The sequence below is a fragment of the Trichoplusia ni genome, chromosome 9, assembly GCF_003590095.1.
Source record: "Trichoplusia ni isolate ovarian cell line Hi5 chromosome 9, tn1, whole genome shotgun sequence".
In the NCBI taxonomy this organism is placed as follows: Eukaryota; Metazoa; Arthropoda; class Insecta; order Lepidoptera; family Noctuidae; genus Trichoplusia; species Trichoplusia ni.
This window is the reverse complement of record NC_039486.1, coordinates 6,287,101-6,310,343: the sequence shown is the minus strand read 5'-3', so window position 1 is coordinate 6,310,343 and position 23,243 is coordinate 6,287,101. Positions and strand designations below refer to the sequence as shown.

Below are 23,243 nucleotides of genomic sequence, written 5' to 3'. Positions count from 1 at the left end.
TCTTCTTAAATTTCCTTAAAAACTGAAATTTACTTAAAATTTCAGTCTAAAACGGAAAACAATAATTACATAACATACCAGACCACGTCTTTCATAAAATATATACTAGATTCAGTTTAGCCTAGATCAGTATATACAGCTTGACTAAATTAGCTTATTAAAAAACTTTGTTAAGGCTAATTAAAAAAGTCAATAGTAGAGTGCACCTGCCGAGCGTCGGACTATCTGAAAAATAAAAGCGAGAACATTTTTAATAACCGTATCATACTTTTATACTGTAATCTAATTATGAAGTATCGATTTACGGTTTTAAAAGCCTTTCAATTAAATTTGTATTGAGAACACAGGTGTGGAACGAGTGTAGTCAATTTAACTCATCTTTGCTCACGCCGCTATGTGTGGGTAACCCTTATAGGTGTTTAATACATTGGCTTTGTTTAAATTTCAGTTATAGAAAATCGCTGTCAATCGCACGCACACATAAGGATGCGCGCATTAATGAGTTGAGGTATTTATTTATTTTTACCGTCGTAGGGCGAGACAATATTTTCTGCGCTTTACTCGTTCATAGGTAGTAAAGTGTTAGTAGATTGTAAACCATATGCATAAGTTTAGTCCGTTAAGTCGCGTTATACACTTATAATGCAAATTAGATGGTCGAGTAAAATGTCTAACATAGCGGCCAGTAGTAGGTCAAATTGTTTATTTTTTGCTTGTAATTCCAGCATTCTTATTTTAAATACGTATAAAATGTTTTAAATTTAAAATAAGTAATTCAGGGTGTGTTGCAACTTATGTAGTGTTTTTTTTATTATTAACTAATTTAACACTCACAAATTTTCTTAACACTGGTTTAAAAAAAGCAGTAACGTCATAATTGGATCTACATTTGTATATACCAAAAAAAAAAGAAAAATTTGTAATTCAGATTTTCAGAAACATCAAGAATACTGTATTCTAGCATTGAGGTTTTAATACACAAGTCAGTCTGAAGTGTGAAAAGAAAAAAAAGTTTTTCGTTCAACATTGTGAAGTAATATTGAAGTACTGTTAAATATAATGTATCTTACTGTTAGCTTGATGTTCTTGAGGCTTCTCGACTCCTATAGCGGCGATATGCGCCGTCGGCATAAGACCTGCAAGTGTTAATAAAGTTTTATGTGCGAGTACCAAAAGCTTATGGTCCTGTTCTATCGCGTTACACGTAATGCATTGGCTACAAACAGTAATGCAGTCTTATTTGAACACATGTGTACGTAAATGTACGGAGAATAATTTATTTATACCTGTCCGTCATTCTTCAATGTCTATTTAAAAAGAGATCGTTTGGTAATATATTTAGAATTTACTATTGCTTGGCTTAAAAGTCCATTTGTAAAACTATCAGATAGTTGATAATCATTTGAATATTTGAATATCAATTGACTTTAAAATAAAGGTTCTTATTGATTTGTTTAGCACTAGTTCCCCGAATCGTAACAACGAGAAGGATTGTTTTGAAAAAGATTCTAGGAAAACAAAAGTCTAGCTTCAAAAAATCTAAAGATATTATAAAATATTATGCTAACAGCAATTCGATGTTTCTATTTCACTGCGCGGTTAGCCGAGTTGTATAAGTCACCGTGACACAAGGATAAATTCTTAAAAAGTCTCTGTTTTTTTTTAAAGGGTCCTATTTAATAAATCCATACTTTGTTCATTAATTTTTCCGACAATCTACTATATATATTATAGTCTTCAAGTACCAATAAAATATAATCAACATGTAATAAACATTGACGGACACTTACCGGGGTAATAAATAGTAGTTCTGTTCACTGTGTAATTGGCTAGGGGCAGGCTGAGGACACAGACGAACTCCTCCCAGGGACTGGTGACGTCATCGTCATGGACCAAGGCCTGCGTCTCCACGCTGTACATGCCCCATGAGTCCATCCTCATGTCTGTGACTGCACTTTTTAAAGGCTTGCTGAAAACAAAAGACGGTCAATGTACATGGAAAAGAAATGTTGACTTTAAGTTTGAATTTAGTACGATGTTTCCAAGTATAAATATACGCTTACTAGCTGTTGCCCGCGACTTCGTCCGCGTGGTTGCGACAAGAAATTGCGACTATAATTTGAGATTTAAACTATCCTATCTCTCAAGTTGGATCGAACTGCACATGGTGTGCGAATTTTTATTATAATCGGTTAAGTGGTTTAGGATTCCATTGAGGACAAACATTGTGACACGAGATTTATATATATTAAGATATAACAGTAAAAATCAAAAGGAAATATTGTAAGAATATGTGCGTTTACTAAAAAGACATTCATCATAAGGATCGATTTTGACATCAATTTAATTTTAATTTTCTGATGATCGACCTACTCTTTTGGAAATTTTATTTCACGATGTAAAAAAAATATTTATGCTTCGAACAAAGTAAAATCTTCTAAGTAAATTATATTAGAGGTATTACATCAAGAAATCCTATAATCTAATAATTTAATCTATACTATCATAACTTTTGTTTCGGTTCTGATGACTACTAAAACGCTCGATGACAACTAAAACTAAATTATGTTCCGTGTCAGAGTCAGAATTTTCCTTAAATTGACTTTGTTAAAAAGTAAGTAAAGACAAGAAACAGTTTTAAATTTATGTGAAATAATAACATTCTAATTACAATGTAATAAGGTCCATTTTCGCAAAACGATAGGTAGCCCACAATACCAGTGCATTAGGTAATCTTATAGTTACCTAACAGCAACGTAACAATGAAATCACGGTAAAAAAGACCGACAATATTTGCCTGAATACCGGCTTTAAGCTTTTCTCCATTCAAAAGTTTAATCTTTCAGAAAAGTTTATAGCTATAAAATTTTACAGTGTCTTGAGGGAATCTGGATAGAACGAAAAAGTAAGGCACGTCGGGAAAGACACGTCACTTAGAAATTGCCCCCGTTTGGGCGAAGTTCGTTCGGTAGTTGAGCCTTTAAAAGCTGTTATTAGAGACACTATTTTGTTTATGAAGTTTCGGAAAATAGGTCGGGGGCGAAATTTATCATGAATTAATTGCTGGCCGACTGATTTTCGACACGTGTAAATTAGTTTTAATCACGACATGTTTTTACATAAAACCTCATTTGCTTACCAATTTTAGGTCGGTAAAATAAGATAGGCAAGAATGAGTTCAAATTGTTAATATTTTAAGAGAATATGGACACCGAATATGAACTGTTGAGAGGACATTTTTTTTAAAGGAAATTGATACGTATCTTTATTGTTTCAGAGTATAAGATCGAATGATAAACATCAAAAGTCCGCTAAGAAGATGAAAGTGTATATCAATCTCGTATGACAAGTTATCAAAATTAAATCAACATGTAGCAAGCTCTCTTGACCTTATCAAGACAAAAATTACTCATAAAATTGCCGTCTCTCAGTCTCAAGATTTTATATACTTTTCCAAGCCCTCGGCTTCTGAATAAATACTCCATAGTTTATACCTGCTTTTATTATCCTTGATAATTAACTTTTTTATTGCCGGGTAAAAGATTATTTTTAAATTTGCCTTAAGTCACGAAGGCAAAAGTCCGTCTGTTTTTTATCTTGTTCAAGTCGTAATGTAAACAGTCTGTTAATTACTTATATTGTATTACTTTATTAGTTTTTCTAAATGGGTTTCATGTTGAAAATGACAATGTGAGTTTTCATTGATATATTACTGAAACGGTTATAAAGTAATTCAAGTGCACGTAGGCTAATAATAAAAGTATAGCAAGAGAAGAACACTCCCGGATTTATTAACATTTCTTTATCTCTATTCGATAACGCGTAAATGTAGGTCAGATAAAAGTACATGCATACATGCACAGGTACTGTGCTTTAAATTCTTAGGAAGGTCATCTATAATATGTAAATAAATAAAAAAAATTGCCGTAAAATAAATACGATCAAATGTGTTTATCAACTTTTTTTGCTGATCGTCAGTTTCTAACGCATAATGGTCGTAAGCGTATCACTCAAGGAAAAGAAAAACAACTTACCCTTTAGAAAGAATAGTCATAACAGGTCTTGGGTACAAGTACTCGGCGGCACAGATGAGTGTTACTAAGAAAACATACTTCTTCTCTTGATGGAAATGAAAATCCTTTCCTGGGCCTGGAAAAACACCGTTACTGAAAACATTTATCGTGAAAACAGTTTAATCTGGAAAGAGGTAAACAGGAGCATAATGACATGAACATAATTGGGGCTTTTACCTCACTTCGCATTACGTGACGATTATGGGATGTTGCAGTGGTGTGGGCAATTACTGGCTGAATATTTTTAACACTAGGTGTAAAGGTGCTATTGCTATGTAGGTAAGTTTTTTTTATGTTATGAATGCGGGTTCGCGCGTTCGTCTTGTAACCCTGCGATTCTGCGTCAAGCATGTTAATTATATCATGTTGTTATGTGTAAAGAATAATGAAATTAATAAATAATGCGTTATGTAAAAGTATTGTAAACATTAGTCACCTAAATTTAAATATAACCTCAAACGTTAACCAATATTTACGTCAAAAGCAAATATGAATATCAATGAACATATCTCAATTTAGATAACATTACGTCCTGTGGGATTTGAGTTATCGCTACGTTTATAGACGTATAAAATCACGCCTATTTCCCAAAGGACAGGCCCGCTACCCAGTATCCTGAAATACCTCTTTCAATTTATTTATTGGCAGCAGATTTAAGATTATAATAAACTTTGATTAAATTACTTTTATTTTACTCTTAACGCTTCTTTGTATCCGTCAAAGTAACGTAAAATGAAAAATATATTGATAGAGTTTTTTTTTCGGTTTATAAATAAAATTTTACGTCATCAAACAAACTCTGACCTTTTCTAACAATTACTTGAATTATAAATGTGGAAACAATAATTTTACCTTGCGTCAAATTGACGTCACAAGTCATGATTAATATTTTCCTAATATTTGTGAGTTTAGGTTACACTTTGTAATCACAATAATTTTACACATACAAACGATCTGACACAATCCCGAACGAAAATAACCTTTGAATCTGTCTTTAGTATATATTTTTTAAAGGCACATATTTGCTATCGACGTAATACTATTTCCAAAATTTACAGTGCAGCACAGATTTTACATCTTAAATAAAAGACGAAAGATTTTGAACATAAAACTCTAATATCTATTACTTACTGTACACTAACATCGATTTCGTCTGACTGTCTTCTTCCAAAAACGTGGACACCACGCAAGTGTAGTTCCCACTTAACAATGTACTAGGATTCATTATTTTAATAGCTCTGTATGCTTGTAAAGGTTCCTCTGAAAGCAAAGTCACATTATAATTTGATATAATGATTAAATCCTATTTTAACTATGCAAGGAACATCGTTCAATTTTTAATACATTGCCGGACTTACGACACCACAATTTAAGGTGACTTCCGAAATATGGAGTACTACATAGATGGTCATCAATCCACGGACCGACCACATGAAGTGTCGCTTAACTTATGAAAAACCAAATTGTGCTTAGCAATGAGCTCATCAGAAACCAGAGCGATCCCCACTAATTCGCATTGAACAGTTTGATCAAAAACACTTCCACTCCACTTTACGAATGTTATTACACACGACAAATATGCCTTATTAACTGTCCCAAACAAAAATGTATGGCCAGTTTTCCACTACCGGTAACAACAATAAAACGATTGGGTTGATTAAATCATTACAGTATATGGGGATATGTTCGGTGAAAATATGTATGAAAGTAAGTGGGACGCGTTGAGTAACAAGAAATGTTCTCTGGAATATTTACATAGCAGACGCGTATCATGTATTTTTTTCTAATACTCTAAGAACTTTAATACATGGAATGCTCGAGATTATGAAGCTGTTTTTTTGCGGATTCTTTGCTCTGCTTTTAGTTGTGTTTTGTTTTTAGTAGACTGTGGATGGAACATATGTCTATCTTGTATTATTATGGTAAGACACGATTAACTGTTGATTAACTTTTTAAACAATTTACAACAAAGAGTAAAACTATCCAATGGATTGAAATGTATAGTATATTTAAATGCAGTTTTTCTCAATAACAAAGGAAAACATTTTCACGAAGTATCAAAACTGAATGTTAAAGAAAAAGTAACAAACTAGTTTAGTAACCAGAGAACCTTCCCATATATTTATGTACGATATATTTTCTTGCTCCATCAACAACACCATTTCTCAAATTCAACAAAACATGGTATTCTCGAACGCACTTTGCACAATGATCCGTTGTCAAAACTACGTTCATATTATTTTGACCTCTATAATAACGAACTTAGAGTACATAATCAAATGAAGGTACAAGTCGGTACCAAAAAGGATATCTTACCTGAAATTTTAAAGCTCATGTCGACTTTTCCTTTTAATAGTCCGATGACTTGAGGCTGCATTGGTGGTATCCACTGGTACACTAATCCTGTGGACCCGTTGAAGAACCACTTGAGTACAAGGCCGGGGCCAGGCGTGACTCCTGTACTATAATCACAGTCTAAGGTCACTGACTCCGTGCCTAACTCCACTAGCGCTGGCACGTCCAAACGTCTTATGTTTACCGCTATACATTCTGTGGACAAACGTTCATTTGTTTTTAATATATTCGTTTAAATGATTCGAATTGAGAAAATAGTTCAGATTTAAAAAGAGGTTCTAATAAATTGTTACCTTCTTTTTCATATAGTTCATATACTTAGTCCCATTTCTTAAAAAAGGTTTTTAACAACATTGAAGCTTAGTGGGAATCGTTAACATACTACTTATATGGGTAAAAGTTCACAGAATCGACAGAGAACCATCATTATCAGACATAAGTATAGGTAGATACATGTACTTTAAGAAAGATTATGGTAATCATATAAAGCTTTATTCTTCAAAGGATGTTATTTTCTTTCGTTAACGATAATGTATAACAAGGACAACCTCTTAACATTAAATGTATCATTTATATATTCAAATTCAATATTTCCACTAATCGGATTTAAAATCACTAAGTAATTATCAATAGCTACTTAATGACGACAGTTAACTCTGACTGCAACTCTTATTGGAATGATGACTTATCACGTATATAAAAGTATAAAAAGCTTTCATAAGTATGCAGTCATTATAGGTAAACGAGTCGGTGACGGCAAGCTCACTCTTCACAATTCCGTATTTAGACTACGATCTAGCTGCTACGAGGCGTAGACTCAGCTACGGAAGCGTAGTCTATTTTTACCATGACAAGTCTGTCTTATACGTAAATGTACTGAGTGTAAAAGCAACCGACTTCGATTGATACATTTTTAAAGGGGTCTGACAGTAATCTCTTCTTCAGTGGATTAGATAAGCACACGGGCTTTAGGTCTATATCTCGTTATGACAGTGTAAGCCGCCTCAGAGATATGTGACAATCAAATAGACAGCACTGTAGTTACGTATCTATACGATGCTTGTGTTTAAAGGAGTTTTGATTGTGGTACCAAACAAAGATGATAAATTGAATAATAGATGGAGAAAGGAGTATTTAATAAACAGAACTCATAATTAAATATTAAAACAACGTTTCTCTTGAAATTACGATTCCAAGAATACTTCCTCTCTTCACAGTCGCATTACATAGAGACGTTTTGCAGAAAAAAGGCTCTAATGCTACTATCTACATATGAAAACCTTTGAAATACATTTACGAGAATTCTACAGAGAATCTGATTCAGTTAGTTCCTGATTGCAGTTATACGACAAAAACAATATATTTTCGTGCTAGTGAAAAGAACGGTTTTCTACAGAAATCGCTTAGTTTTTTTGTGGCATTAAACCAACTCGCGTGAGTTGAGCCCTAATGTCTTTATCGAAGCTTCAGGGTTGAACATTACTGACATTTTATATCACGAATCTAGTGAATATTATGCGCCTTAATGATCACCAAAACCAAGGCACGTTGACGGCAAACGGTGTCTAAAATTTAAATTCGCTGGTATGTACCTGATATGAATGAAGGTTGAGAGTTTATACTAATATAAAAAAGAATCTCTCTCCCGCTCTCTCTTTGATATATCAATAAGCAATAGTGCAATATACAGCCTTATTTTATCACGTATAAAAAACTCTGTTCTGTGAGAGAGCAAAAGAGTTTTTATTTAACTTCTGAACAAGAATTACAATTCTTTTGTTTTCCTCATAATATTGTGTACTATAGATACATATAAAGTTTCAGTACTCCAATATTAATGTTATAACGTAATTTATACTGTGACCTCAGTTCAAACAGTTGCACGTGTTGTTTTACATAATTTATTTATTTAATTATCACACTAATCTACCATTACAGATTACTTAACCTAATGCGGTAGCTAGGACTAAACAAAGGTCTAAGTATTTATCTGAACTAGGGTTTCATAAATTGAATTATTATGCACATAGTTGCAGGTCTAAATTCCAGCAACTATTTTAATATGTAATTTTCTGATAATTCTGATATGCATAGGCAATAATAATAATATAATATCATTGTGATGCTGTTAAGTTAGCTAACCTGGTTGAAGATATTATTAATCTAACCAAGCTGGAAGATTATTCAACTAATTAAGCAACTTCTTTTGAAATGAAACTGTCTGGCTGTTTTTAGCATTTCTTAGAGGTGTATTGTTATCAAAAAATAAAACTGTATTCAAATTTCCAACTTTTGATGTTCTTTTTCAACTTATTTCTTTATATACGATAAAGAGTTACTTTCATAATTTTCCTGTGAAGTTTAAGTTATTATTCAGAGTTACAGAATATTTATTGCCGATAAAGAATTACTTCTTATTCATACATTAGAAAAAAAAAGTATTTTTCAAATATAAACTCTAACTTGTATCTACCTTTATTCAATAAAAAAACAATTGAGCAATAAATATACAAAAACAACAAACATAACTCTACATTTGGTCTCAGTCATAACGCGTTTACCGGACTCCATTTAAATTAATGCTGTGTATAATTTAATTACCATTTACGTTAATTGCGGGTATAATGAACACAATTACCATACTACAACGATGTCGATAATTTATTAAGTGTATGCATTGAAATTAATATGCAAAGTGAACAACCAATTACTGGACGTTATTAGCTTATGCGAATCTTTGAGCGTTGACAGTTTGTGTATTTGTTTTGAATTACGTATTTAATTTAAATTTTATTGGTAAATTTAATTAATAATTATTCAAAATGTGTTATTAACGGGTTGATGGCGATTTATACTAATGTGGAAAGATAAAATAACACTTTTGTCCGGTTGTTGGACTATATAGTCCATTTGTATATAGGTATATTCCCTTTAAATGCATTTCTATGCTAATGGTTAAGTGCTTAACTATCTAATCTAGCCTAAAAAGGAAGATAAACAAAAAACGTATAAACTGTAAAGTCATTTAAACAATTTTCCCGGAAAGTATTGTTTTCGTCACAGTCACAACGTAGCAAAAAAACGTAACGTAACCAAACACTTCTCATTTTTATCTTTTCTCGGCACCTTATCCTACAATACTCAATTTACTGACACTAATGTAAACAAACAAACGCTGTTGACGAGCCGACGACGGCGCCCCCTCTCATTAGCCCCTATTACTAGAATTAACTCGAATTACTAAGGAAAACGACTTTTCTTTCAATTCATAGATAAAATGCAGTGTGTTGCTATGTTATTTAAAATGCAAATCAATTGTAACATTTTTTCTTTGACTTATGAATTTGCATTCTGTTGTGTGTGTTTCTTTTTTAAAGAAAGAATGAAAAAGGAAATTCGAAAAGTAGGTATTCAAGACATTTTTTTTTCTTATTCAAAATCGATTCTCTTCATGTTACTTACAATAGACTAATGAAATCCAAATCTTTGTTCTAAATATCAACTCCCATTCCTGTGGAACCCAATTAATATACATGACAAACAAATACTCAATCTCCTGGGCGCCTATTACCACCTCACAAAATGAAACTGCTGCATTTGTAGGAAAAAGACGCCGTTCTACGTTGTGTATAGCTATCTCACTTCTACAACTGCAGACGTCTCACTTCGAGAAATGGCAGTAGGGTCGCGAGACATCGGCAAGAATTGGCGTATGTTTAATATAGGAGTCACGTGACACGGTACGACTCCAAACGCAATACAATCAACGAAAGTGTTTCAGGCAATCACGAGAATAAGTTACATTATATATTTATGTAATTATGTTTATATTATTGGGAGATACTTATGCGCATATATTATGTTGTAAATAAAGTAAAACAATGTTAAAATGACTTCGGTCAACAAGAACATACAAAATTGTGAGAAACGTTTCTTGCTTGTTTTTTTTGGTGTTATAGCGGTAACAGAAATACGTCATCTGTGAAATATTTAACTGTCTAGCTACAACGGTCCCTGATGTAGTGACAGATGGATAGACAGGATGGTCCCGTTTTTACTTTTTGCTCCGTGGCTTCACTAGTATTAGTATTTTCATCTTTCATCAAGAACAATAGTATTTTCATCTTTCTCTAATATATAAAATTCTAGTTTCACTATGTTAGTTACCGTTCTCCTCCGAAACGGCTAAACCGATTTTTAAAATATTTCTTATGCGTATTTAGTAGGTCTGAAAATCGGCTAACATCTATTTGTCCTACTCCTAAGTGATAAGGGTTGCTCTCACTATAAAAAAAATGTTTTTGGACGAAACTTAATTTTTTTATAATGTTGCATTAAAAATACATACAACTAGAAATAATTTATGAGGTAAAACAACGTTTGCTGGGTCAGCTAGTAGTTATATAATATGTAACAACGCTCCAATATAACAAAATTTTCTGGATAAATTTTAAACAATTGAAAAATATTAAAAATAAAATGTAAGAAGATCCATATCAACCTCATCATCCTATATTAAAAGCAGACGCTTAATTAATTTTATTTGTCAAATAATTATTTCCGCGCAAAGGTCTCTTTGAGTTTGCTTTGAGATATAAGTACTCCCCATTGTACCTTTACAAACGAAATATTGTGTGATTAGTAAAAAGTATCCTTATACTTGTATTTCTACTATATTCAAGAGGCCGAAGTGTCTTCCAAAAAAATATTTTGAGGAATCTGTATTGTATCTGGAATCGAGATATCAAAATCAGAATAAAAATGTATTTATTTCAAATAGGCAAAAAATAGGCACTTCAGGTACCTACGTTAGATTAAAAAACTTGTGACTAATTGCGCGGTTTCGAAATGTCTTTCCCATGTAGAATAACCAGGAAGAAACTCCATAGGTTACTCTTTAAAAAAAAAAAAACCCGCAGTGTGCATGTATATTGCTCATTTTTTAATATACACCGTGATTTTTTAGTCATCTTGTAAAAGCAGCCCAGTTCATGTATCCAATCACTAGAACACGTTCATAATAAAAAATAGGTATTTATGAGATTTGAAATGCAATTTTTATTCAATATTATGATGCAATTCGTAGTTTTTTAGAAACACAGCTCTGTTGCGAACTCGGTCCGAGCCTTGTAACAATGGTGAGGAGCGCGGGCGGCGGCCCGCGCTCCTCACCATTCTTACAAGGCGTTTTTATCATTTTTAAGTGTATATTTCAGATTTCTCTTGTTTAATTTTTCTTCGTACTTATTATCTTAGTTGATAATAAAAAAAAATCGGGCCTAGGGGTATTTTACGTCGGATACATGAACTGGACTCCTTTTGTAAGACGACTAAAAAATCACCGTGTATATATGTAAAATAAGGTTTTACCCAATAGTGATATACCTACATGTTTCTATTCTTCCAATCATAGGTGAATTTGCAAGAAAAATCTCCCTAAACATGTTTTCCTACTATATTCTAGAATATGAGGTGACTTTCATGAGGTGATAAGTAAATTCGGAATACATTCTACATCCGTACGCTATCTCGTACAGATCCGTTTATCCTAGCTGCGTGATTGAGCACCAAACTTATAACTTGTGCTTCGCTACTACGACATTTTGAAAGCAAAATATTGAAGCAAAACCTATTTTCCGATGTTTACAAAGTGTAAAATTCAATTTAAATGTATCGGTCACCGTCGTATCAGATAATTCTCTTTAATTTGTTTTCTTTTTCAATGTTTTAATAGTCAATGATCTTAACTAAAAATATAGTACATTGGTATATGGTCTATGTCCAAGCAATTTTATTTATTAAAAAAAATGTTCAAGAAAGAAAACAACTTAATTATCTTTTCTTTTTGACCTTATCTTGGCGATCAAGCCAATGTTTATCCCTAAAAAACAACGCAAAATATACGTACCTAAAATAAAATACATATAATGATCACAAAATACATGTAACATGACCGATACCCATACAAATGAAAGAAGTCTTACCGTATCATGATCAAAGAGATTAAAAATATATTATTATGTAATCCCTTTGATCGGAATCGTCTGGCTCAGTAGCTCATGTGAAATCAATGTAAAACGAACCCAGATCAATACTATTTAATATCAGAAAATCTATCTTGCCTCCTCTTAATCACGATTCATGACGTACAAATGTACTGATCAATGGATGAATGGTAAATATAGTATTGTGCTCCGATCCCATCCTTTCCGATGAGCAGGATAACTAGAAGGTATGATATAGTGTTACGGTAGTTGTATATACATTAATATGACTAGCAAACTACATGATATTGTCAATCAATCTTTATATGATACTAGCTGTCCCGGCAAACTTCGTACCGCCTAACAGTCGACGATGAAAATGCAAACAAAAATACAAAAAATAGTGAATTATTCCAATCACGAGAAAATTATTGATTTGATAGTGTCCGCGGATATATTTTATTTTATTAAGTGTGAAAACCTGCCGTGGACCTTAAGAAACATACGAAAATTACAAAAAAAAACATTCTCGAGTTATGCGCCTACGAACCTTTTTTTATGCAGATATTTTTGAAAAGCATTGTGTGACAAGCTTTAAATAGTGATCTTCCATAAAGTCAGCCGCCTACACCTTCGTATGCTGATCGATATGTCGATGTCTGATAGAAATGTGCTCTACAATGTCTTTGACGCATTGCCGTTAGACTAGGTTTAAAGACAAGTTACATCTCTCTGCACAATAATCTTATTTGAATCGCTCCGATGTATTGAACTAACAAGTTGAAAACGGAATGGTAGGACACCACGGAATACCTACTGTGCGCGACGTGTCGTAGGTTAGATCCCTGTAGACACTGCTGATGGTAGTGCTTATTTTTTAATTCCACGACTTTCAGATAACTCCGTCTAGTCTCATAGAAAACAAAACACATATTATACATACAATTAATGATAAACGTATTTATATATATTTATAAATACATACAGTTCACTGATAAATTACTCCCTAACACAAAAAAACATAATCTTGCTCATCACACACACATTTTGTTCTGGGTGGGAATCGAACAGACGACCTCTGGTATCGCAGTCAAGGCGGCTGACGTTGTAGTCAGCCTGTGACATTATATGAAAACTCCCTAAGAGTATTATATAGCGAATACCTTTTAGAAGGCAATTTGTAGTTTATCGTTCAATACCGTAACTGGGTGGTAAGGCAACCGTGTCGTTATCTCAACCACGAATGAACCATTCGTCGCTTCTCGGGTAAGTTTAAAGTTTCGATATTGTTATGTTATCTGTGTGTTTGTGTTTATAGCACTTGCATACTGAGGACGAATAATAGAGGAGGTTACGTACGTAAAATTCTGAACTCTAATAACTAATTGCAGATTACGAAATAACGAATCTCTTTAGTACTTTTAATTAACTTTTTTTTTCGCTTCTTGTCGTTATAAAACAGAAAAATATCAATAAAGAAATCGATCAATTTTTGATATTTTTTATTTTTAATAGAAAAATATAAAATTATTTTCGATCGAGTCAGAATATGATACTCACTATTTTCATCTTCTAATCTTACCTAATTAAATTTGATGCAATCAATTACATTTTTTTAGACCGAATCGGAAGTAAGGGAGACCGCGACAACTTGGGCGAGACGAATTGACGCCTCTCATAATTATTTTCTTAAAGCAACCCTTGAAGCTTTAAGGAGAAAAAAAGAGGAAGGAAACATTTGTCCAACAGAGGGGCGGTACAATTTTCCTGTAGAAAAAATAATTAATTCATATTTAAAGTCAGATATTGGGCTCAGGCCAAAAAGATAATCGTTATCCAAAACTCTTCATTCAGCATTGACTTTACCTCACAGAGGAAATATATATTCCGTTATTATTATTTTTCCGTCTAAAGAAAACAACAAAATATACTTTATCTTTGAGAATAATAAAGGAAACATATTTTCATAAATCATTGTTAGCACGTAAAGGTAACAAAAGAATGAATTGACAAGTGAATACACCGGCGGGCGGTTAGAATAAAGTATTAATCTTAATGAGAGTAAGGACACAAATTGATGGGGAGAACAACACAGACCTAATAAAAGAGAATCTGATTCACGTTGGCTTTGTGGAGCCACGTTCGTATTTCAGTTGCCGGCAACAGAGAATAAGTTAATCTCTTTGTTTGCGAGCGGTAATTATTTTCCTCCGGAATAAATGCTCCCCTTTTAGCTTATAGCTCAACGATCAAAAACTGAATACATTTCTTTGTGTCATTGCTAATTAATTACCGTGACCTCTCTGTCTGCAATTTTATTCATATTTTTTTGTGATTTGTTTAGGTTAATCTGGCTCGTGATATTTCTTTGTCTCTCATACAAAGCTTTGTCAATTAGGATTTTGTGTTGTTTTTCTACGACGTGATTGCTTTTAGAAATGTTTTATTTTGAATTGCCCAGCAATATCGCAACGGATACTAGCATTTAGTGCTTCGAACGTGAAATACAAAGCAACTATGTTTGCAAATAGTTTTGCACTGTTTTTAATTTCGGCAAAGGAATTCATTGTTGTATACTAAGTTCACTGTGAAGAAGATTATAAGCATCTTAGACTAACGGCATCGGAATGCAGTCTAACTTTTAAGTGCTTTAAATAGCAACAATGTGGGAGTCATGTTCACAGATAACTCGATGGTCAAGTGCAAAAGTGAGTAGTCCAGTTTAATTGGGTTTTGGTGATCTCGCATCCAGAAATAGGAATTCAGTGGAACTTTGTCTCTCGCCACGGAAAACTTTGATAGGAACTTAGAATTGTTAGTCCACAGTTCGTAACATTGTCTTCGTATCAGTACTTGTTACGGCTCTGGTTTGTTCGAAGTAAAAGCATTTTTACTTTAATTTGCTACTGACATATTCGGTAAAGGTACGGGCAAAACTTTGGGTAAAAAGTTTGTCAAATTGTAACTCACTTAACCTAACCCAAATACGAAACCATAATACCCAAATGTTGGACCTTTAAGGGTAGAATCGCAGTTTAATTTACTAATAGCATGTTTCTAGTTTGTATTAGTTTAGATAATTAGTAACTTTTATAGATAGCTAAAATATTTTCGTGTATATTTTAAGAAACGCCTTTTACTGTAAGGAATTTCATTCTTGTATCGCACGGGGGTTTTACAATCGTTGAAGTCATATTCACAAAGACATCCAGACTCAGGACAAGCATTCGTGAAACATCCTACATAGGTACAATCGACATGAGTCTAAGGTTTAACGTATATACTCGTAAATAGTTACATGGTACCTTTCGTAAACCTTATCTCAAAAAATTATTGCTATAGTCTAATGTCAACGTTTGTTTTGGAAAATTCTCTTAAAATAATACGACAGTTATTGCTGTATCCTGCTAAACTTGTCTCCTTTTGAACTCGGCAAAAATAAGTGCTTCCTTAGATCAAAACGATTGGTGTTAATTTTAATCCGAGCAAGAGTCCTGAAGTACTCGGTACTACAAGGTATTACTTTATATCTCTTAAAACTAAGACATCTCTTAGAAATGGCTTTACCAGAGCTTTTAAGATTTACATTTACGAATGAGTGTTTCGGCCGGGCTTTTATTACAAGTCTTACTTCAAATAATAAAAAACTAGGTTACAGTTATTTTTATTAGGATTCTGTAGCCAAAGGATAGCTAATGCTTCGCTGTCGGTCCGTTTGTATATCTATCACAAGACTGTAGGTCATGATCTTTAACAAAAAAAGTATTCACAAATTAGGTTTCCTTGTTTCGACTATAATGTGTGAATTCGAGGTTAAGCAACGTTTGGTGCAGTCATAAATTTGATGGGTGACATATTGGTTTTTTTAGCATACCGAATCTTCGATATTGCGAGTCGGACACCCGTTCGTCAATTCTTCATCATAACACCGTAAAATATAGACTTTTCTCAGAGCTCTCTTAAACTATTTCTCTATAAAATAATTTTAAACTGTTTGTACACTTATTAAGGATAGTAAAGCGCATCTGTGTGTGTTATATGAAATGACGCGAGCACGTGATGTGCTTAAGTTTCCACCTGCAAACGTAATGGAAGCCGGAGTATTGTATTACACCCACGTCCACCGATAATAACTATAAACACAAACATGTACGATCCAGCCTCCCCCTCTAACCCATTTTAAAATGTATTTTTATTTCATGTAGATGTATATTTATTATAATGGAAAATAATGAAAACATGAATTGAGACGAGACTGCAATAGTACTCTCTGAAGTATTCTTTAAACAAAAAAAAACTTTAATCCCTACTAATATTATAAATGCGAAAGTATCTCTGTCTGTCTGTTACGCTTTCACGTGTAAACCACTGCACTGATTTTAATGAAGTTTGGTACAGTGATAGAGTTGACCTTGAGATAGAACATAGGATAGTTTTTATCCCGAACTTTTGAAGAGGTTTCTTGAAAACGCGATATAACCGACCTCGACGCGAGCGAAGCCGCGGGTGAAAAGCTAGTTAGTTATATGTATTTTTTCGTTTTATTTTTCTACCTATACAACCTATTTCATACAGGTATTTATTTTAAATTCACATCGTGTCGTATTAGTATACAGAAGTTCAACCGCTATAAAGGATAGGTACAGTCCTAAATCATCATGACGTCACACTTAAACTTACAAATATCATAACCTATTGAGTAAAACAGAACAAACCTCAAGCATTGTATCACACACAGCCAGCGAAGAAAATGTAAATTAATTAATCATTTAAACGATCCCTATAAATGTATTGGGACATTACATATGCACACATTGTAAGCACGCTTACTCAATCTACGTTAAATAAACATTCTTTTGCAATAACACACAATCCCAACGCCAATATGAATTTATTATACCGACGCACGTTACAGTTATAAGATATTGTTTTCCTAGTTTATCCCTCTCAAATAGTCCATGAATAATGCAATGTTGGCATAACATAATATAGCTTAAATATTATATATAGGCCCGTGCGGTAGTTATAGGCTTTCAAGGAGATTGAAACTTCCATTGTTATTATAACACGTAACTAACTTCTGCTTGTTTATCAAGCTGTATTGACTTACAATCATTGAACGGAATTATAGTAATATTGTAGGAAACCCGACGCGTTGTTTACGTTCAAGCTCAAACATAAAAGGTCATAAAAAGTTATTGATATCTGAAATCTGACATCGTGCGTCCTCTTCCCACAAAACTTCCCCAATACCTTTGTAAATTACATATTTTATATCAGTCTAGACGTGCAGAACCGTAAAGCAGCTTATATTATTATTGTTAAATAAAATTGAGTGTAAAACTTCGCGTTTTTATCTAAAACTTTTGTACTAACTTTCGGGTTTATTTATGAACGGTGTGAAAGGTGAAATTCCCGTAATATTTTATTCGAAGATGAAAAATTCAAATAAAAAATATTGGCAACACTCAATCAAATTGGACGTTGTTGATAATAAAGGATACAATATCGATAACCATGATTTATTAGAAAGGGACCACACATCACGAAATGCAAATGGATATAACAATTTTAATACGTATTCGCAAAAAGCTACGTGACTCTGAATGTAGGGAATCTCGTCAATATTTCAGGAGAGCACGATCGGGAAACATTAGGTAGCGTACGTATCAATTCCTTTGTAGTACAGAAGTGGGCAGTTAGGCAAGAGCCCGATACGTTTGTTTATGCTTCATATTGTAACAAGAGGAAACAGGAACGAGTGCTATCGTAACCAAAAACACAGGAAATTAACCGTCAATATCCGCGCGTTCTATAGCTTGTCATACGGAAGTCCCTTTTATCTAACATCGGAGACAGAAAAGGGATTCTCCGTATTATTGTACAAGTGTGTTCTATTTTTATGTTCTGATCCTGATTAATATAATTTCATGTTCGATGTTTAATGAATGCTACTCAATCATGACGTAATTTTATTATAATTCGACAGTTCCAATTCTGTGTGGACGATCACGCGCGTGTAATAAACTGAACATTGTTATTTTATATCGTATTAAGTTAATTTTGAAATAGTATATAAATGTATGTATTGGAATTGTGAATATTGGATATCGCAGGCAACACAAAAAACATACTATCATAAAACATTTTAAAGTTGAAAATCGATTTATATCGAAAATATACATACAATTCTAAGAACGTGTTTCCATGTTGGTCTATGGTAGTATTCGCAATATCTGTAATAGGGAGGTTGTCCTTTATTCATGTTGAAGTGAGTGAACGGAACGACTTGATTCAATGCATACGACCGGCTTCTTTTCATATTAGAAAACCTAGAACATTATTCGTGAAAGATATTCAAGAAAATTTTGTATGAGCACAAAGCTATTCGATATTTTCTCAAATAACTGTTATGATATTTCATAGAACTCCATTTACCGTACGATAATACATAATATTAACTTGTCATTTATCAAAGAGAGTGGTGATTTTATCTTTATAATATTAATGATTGTATTTGACGTTCATATTCGATTTTCGAACAACATTTGTGTTTATCCTGCTCAAGGGATGAATTATTAATAATTTTGTTTTCGTTTTACGCCTACGTCAATTGTGAATGTCAAGATTATAATAAAATAACTAACGATTTGAAGTTCGAGCAAAGTACTATTGATAGGTTAACACCTCGAAAAATTAAATTAAGAACTTAATAACAAAAACAGTAATATATAACACGGTAATATAAGCTTCTACTTTTGTAACAATTTTGAAAAGATTTTTGTTTCTTTGTTCTACTATTAAGTTCTACAAATAAAAGAAAATGGATAAGGTCCGTGATCCGAGTTCGTTATAAAAGTCGGTAGAGCTATAATTAAACGATTGAAGGCCAAATAGTAAAAATAAAAGAAAAATACAAAAATGAATACTAGTCCATTACCAACGAGGTTACGTTTCAAAAAGGATTACTAAATTTCAAGACTTCGAATAAGATCACTGAAATTCCTAACTCTAAGTGAATGGAGTGATTCTATTGCTTTTTGGAGTGGTACCAAAGGGTTAAAACTGTTCGTCCGCCTGCAACCAAGCTGTATTATGGACTGTGACACCTAAACGGTAGATTTTTTTACAGATAAAACTTATCTATTGCCGCAAAAACAACTAATTAACAGCGACCATAAGCAACCGTTGATGCAACTACTAATGTGATGAACGTTGAATGTTTTTTTTAGTATCGAACCCGCACTATCGCGAATCCAACCAGCTCTTGACAGGGTTTAAAACCACATCCCTCACCACACATACATAGCACAAACGCAGTCTAATGCTTAAAATTCTAGCATGCAATACTTACTTAATAGCAGTAAGTCGCCCGAGTCTTCGCTCATTATATTAAAACTCAGAGACAAGTTTTCAAAACTTAAAAGCTCTACTCACTTAAATTTTAATCAAACATTTTATCAGCGAGTTCTTGTTCATTTTAATATGAAGCTCTTTAGCTTGTGAACTATGTAGGTCAAATGATAGTTTTACTCATTTTAGTTATCAAGGACTGGAAGGATGTCAATTATTATTTGTGCCTATATTCGAAGCTATTCTTTTTTCTATAAGTACTGTAAGCATCTTTTGTTTAATTTGGAATTTTATCTAAGTAGTCTGTAAAATTTCTTAAAAGATAATTTATTTTCTATTTTTATCTCTCAATCAATATCAATCTCTCATAATTTGGATATCGGTTTAAACAAGAAAGTTATTAATTCTGAGCAAAGTATGCCACAGTGAAAACATATTCTTAATTGAGCCCGCACTTTATCCTCAGTCATCAAACTTGAATAATAAATTTACATAAAACTTATTCATAAAATATATGAAAACAAAAAGCGTTATTTTTACTCAAAACACAGTACAATCGTGTACAATCAGATGGCAGGATGACGGGAAAATTACACACGAGCTAAACTTTCAACACGCAACATAAAACTGACAAAAACAACGTCAAGAACATTTAAATATTAAATGAAACATTTGATACAAACTTGAGCACAGTATGAGGAACACGAAGTGAATTGAATAGTCCATAGTCTCTTAATAGTTGGGAAATGTTTGCCGATAACACTCGCACTTGAGGCAAAGTGAGTAACAAGGACGGCAACCGCCGCGCGTTCCGTGGTAGCCCGCCGACTGAAAACTTTGAAGTAAGAGCGAATTCAGCAATCAGCGCGCATGCGTGGCTGCCAGCCTGTTGAGTTACTTTACAAGTTCCTTATTACGGCGTTAAAAACATTCTGCTGACTTTCTATTCATATCTGTTAGGCGTACTTCTTTATGGTTATTCGTCTTCGAAAGAAAATCTTCGATTCATATTACACTTCACTTTGCAGATTGTTTATAGGAGTACGCATTGATGTTTCCTCGTTATTTGATGTTGGTGATTATACTCATAATATTGTGCTCTAATAAACCTTATAGACATCGTAACGAGTAAGGTAGTAATTATAAAGTAATAAAACTTATAATGACTTCAGTTATAAAGGAAAGTTACGAATTCTCAAATTACACATTTCCTATGTATTTTACTCAAAGAAAGAGGCCATTATATTTCATGAAACTTTACATTTCGTCCTTCGTCGTCTACCGTATTATTTGAAGCGTGTTCACCACATAATGGGGCCGTACTCACATGTGTAATTTTGTGATATGAGATATAATGAAGTGGATCTTAAAAATACGAAACAAAAGAGTAGATGAACAATTAATTGTATGGTTCAGTATTACACAAAATAAAGCAAATGTTATGAATACTTGTCTGGTCGTCAAATAGACTTTATGCCAAGGCAATAAGACTGATAATCGTCTATTCGTTACCTCAACTGAAATGTGGTCGATTGTACTTCATTACCCTTAATATAAAAAAAACGTCTCCTGTCCATAAATCATTTTTTTTCATAATTAATACAGACGTGTGCAAAAAGTAAGTTATACGACCTAAATGAAGCTAGATGAAACCAGCATTTTTTCTTGGCAATACAATTCGGGAAATCCACAATTTTGGGACGACGCCAATTGTTATACCTATCTACACAGAAAATGAATTGTTATAAACCCAATATTCAGAAGGACTTGCGTTGCAAATAGAAGATGGGATTTTAATATTCCTTGAGGAATACGTTTCGTATTAAACCCGTAATATCCTTTATGGGATGACCTCGTATAATCGTATGTAGTAATGATATATCAAATGTATGACGGATATTTGTTATCTCTGGTCTGCGGTTAGCATAGCACATCCTTTAAACAGACCAGAAAACTGTTGCGAAGAGATAAGAACATAAATGTAATATCTATGCGGTAGCTTCAATAAGAAACTGACCGACAGACTGACACTAGTTTTTAATATTGTTCGTAAGTAAATTGTTTTGACGTTCAAAGTGCCATATATATATACTGGTCTAATTGAAATAACTGACTGACTTTGATTTATCAGAAATAATAATATTCATGTGAAAGCTAATCCGTAATATAAAACCAACCAAACAAAGACACATATTGATATAACATAGGGAATCAATGCATTGAATTTAAAGTTGGTAATTCTGTGAAAACAACTGAAGCGCAAGTTACTGGCAGCAAAGAAAAGTAAAAATCCGGCACGTACTCGTTCCTCTTTTGTTTTTAAATCAGATAAATAAATGTAACAAGCCAGTAGCTATTCACGGAATCGGTCAGTATCGTAAATGTGAATCTATTTAATATAAAGCACATATACTTAACATAAAACATTTTTATTGTATTTTATTTACTAACCGTTCCCAAACTGACCAACCGATTGTAGAGCGGTTTTCACTGATGTAAGCTGACAAGAAAGGGTGAATAAAATGTTACCATAATAAAAATAAATAGAGGGAGAATAGAGAGGCAGGATTTGGGGGACGCCTTTGCTCAATGGGACACAGTAGGCTCGATAGTAAAAAAGACAATGCAACCCATTAAAGATGACGAGATCACTAAACAAAACACACACAAATGATGAACACTACTTACTGTATTCGCTTCGGTCTATTTGCATAACATGCATAAATAATATCTCGATACTCATATTAATGTACGTAAGAAAGTCGAAAGTCGATTCAGACCTCTTTTAAATATTTGACGAGGTTCGATGGGCCGCGGTTGCTGACCCGACAGCGGGCTCAGGGCTGGTCTGACGTCAACGTCGCGTGCTCACTGCGCCTATGTTAAAGAGTTTTATGTTTCTTAACTATATCATTAGAATATGTATTAGTTGCAGTGTAAAGCAAAGTTGCCATTTCAGTGGTTTATTTGTTTTGTATGTTGTGATATCATAGTGTTAACTGGTGGTGGTGGATATTTTGTCGCATGAATAGCAACTTAAAAATAAGCATTCGACTTATACAAAACCTCCCATTTACCAAAAAAATAATTGACTTACCACGAACATAGGAGTTGATACAAATTGGTAAGAAGTTTCAAATTATTTTCTATATAGGCTACTGAACAAAGGCTATTTATTGCCTTAAATGCAATTCTATTTAAATATAACCTCCATGTTATACATTGCCTATGGTTTATAAAGTTATGGACAACTTAGATTACTGTCAGCGTCATTAAGGTAGATTACGATGAAGTTTGGTGTACGCGCTTAATTTGCATTTTGGGTATATTTAATGATTATTTTATGTTGTTTAAGTGTTTAATGACCGCCCTCAAAATCATTATGCATGTGTGATAACACTCTATAATGAGCTTTTGATTCACAAAACCACTGTACTAAACTTTATTTTCTTACTCCTAATCAAAGAAATTAAAATAA

The 23,243-nt window shown here is 33.1% G+C and overlaps 1 protein-coding gene across 2 annotated transcripts; it reads right to left on the bottom strand.

Moving 5' to 3' along the window:
* Positions 1-80: 80 nt before the first annotated feature.
* On the bottom strand, positions 81-20,925 carry LOC113497586. 2 transcript variants are annotated; one of them, XM_026877176.1, is made up of 7 exons: positions 19,767-20,925; positions 6,390-6,623; positions 5,205-5,333; positions 4,035-4,149; positions 1,791-1,969; positions 1,071-1,136; positions 81-225 (listed from the first exon to the last, which is right to left on the bottom strand). In XM_026877176.1, exons 1-7 carry the CDS (start codon positions 19,798-19,800, stop codon positions 158-160), a joined length of 825 nt encoding a protein of 274 aa, XP_026732977.1. In that variant the 5' UTR covers positions 19,801-20,925; the 3' UTR covers positions 81-157. The 2 variants fall into 2 exon arrangements, with proteins under 2 accessions (XP_026732977.1, XP_026732976.1); XM_026877175.1 differs by having other exon boundaries at positions 20,449-20,925.
* Positions 20,926-23,243: the final 2,318 nt, after the last annotated feature.

Excerpts from the sequence above, each read along its gene's own strand:
- LOC113497586 (XM_026877175.1), bottom strand. The coding sequence starts at position 20,491 with ATGGACTATTCAATTCACTTCGTGTTCCTCATACTGTGCTCAA. Across the intron at positions 4,150-5,204 it reads GAAATCGATGTTAGTGTACA|GCCCAGGAAAGGATTTTCAT; the intron begins GTAAGTAATAGA and ends GTGTTTTTCCAG. Across the intron at positions 226-1,070 it reads TCAAGAACATCAAGCTAACA|ATAGTCCGACGCTCGGCAGG; the intron begins GTAAGATACATT and ends TTTATTTTTCAG.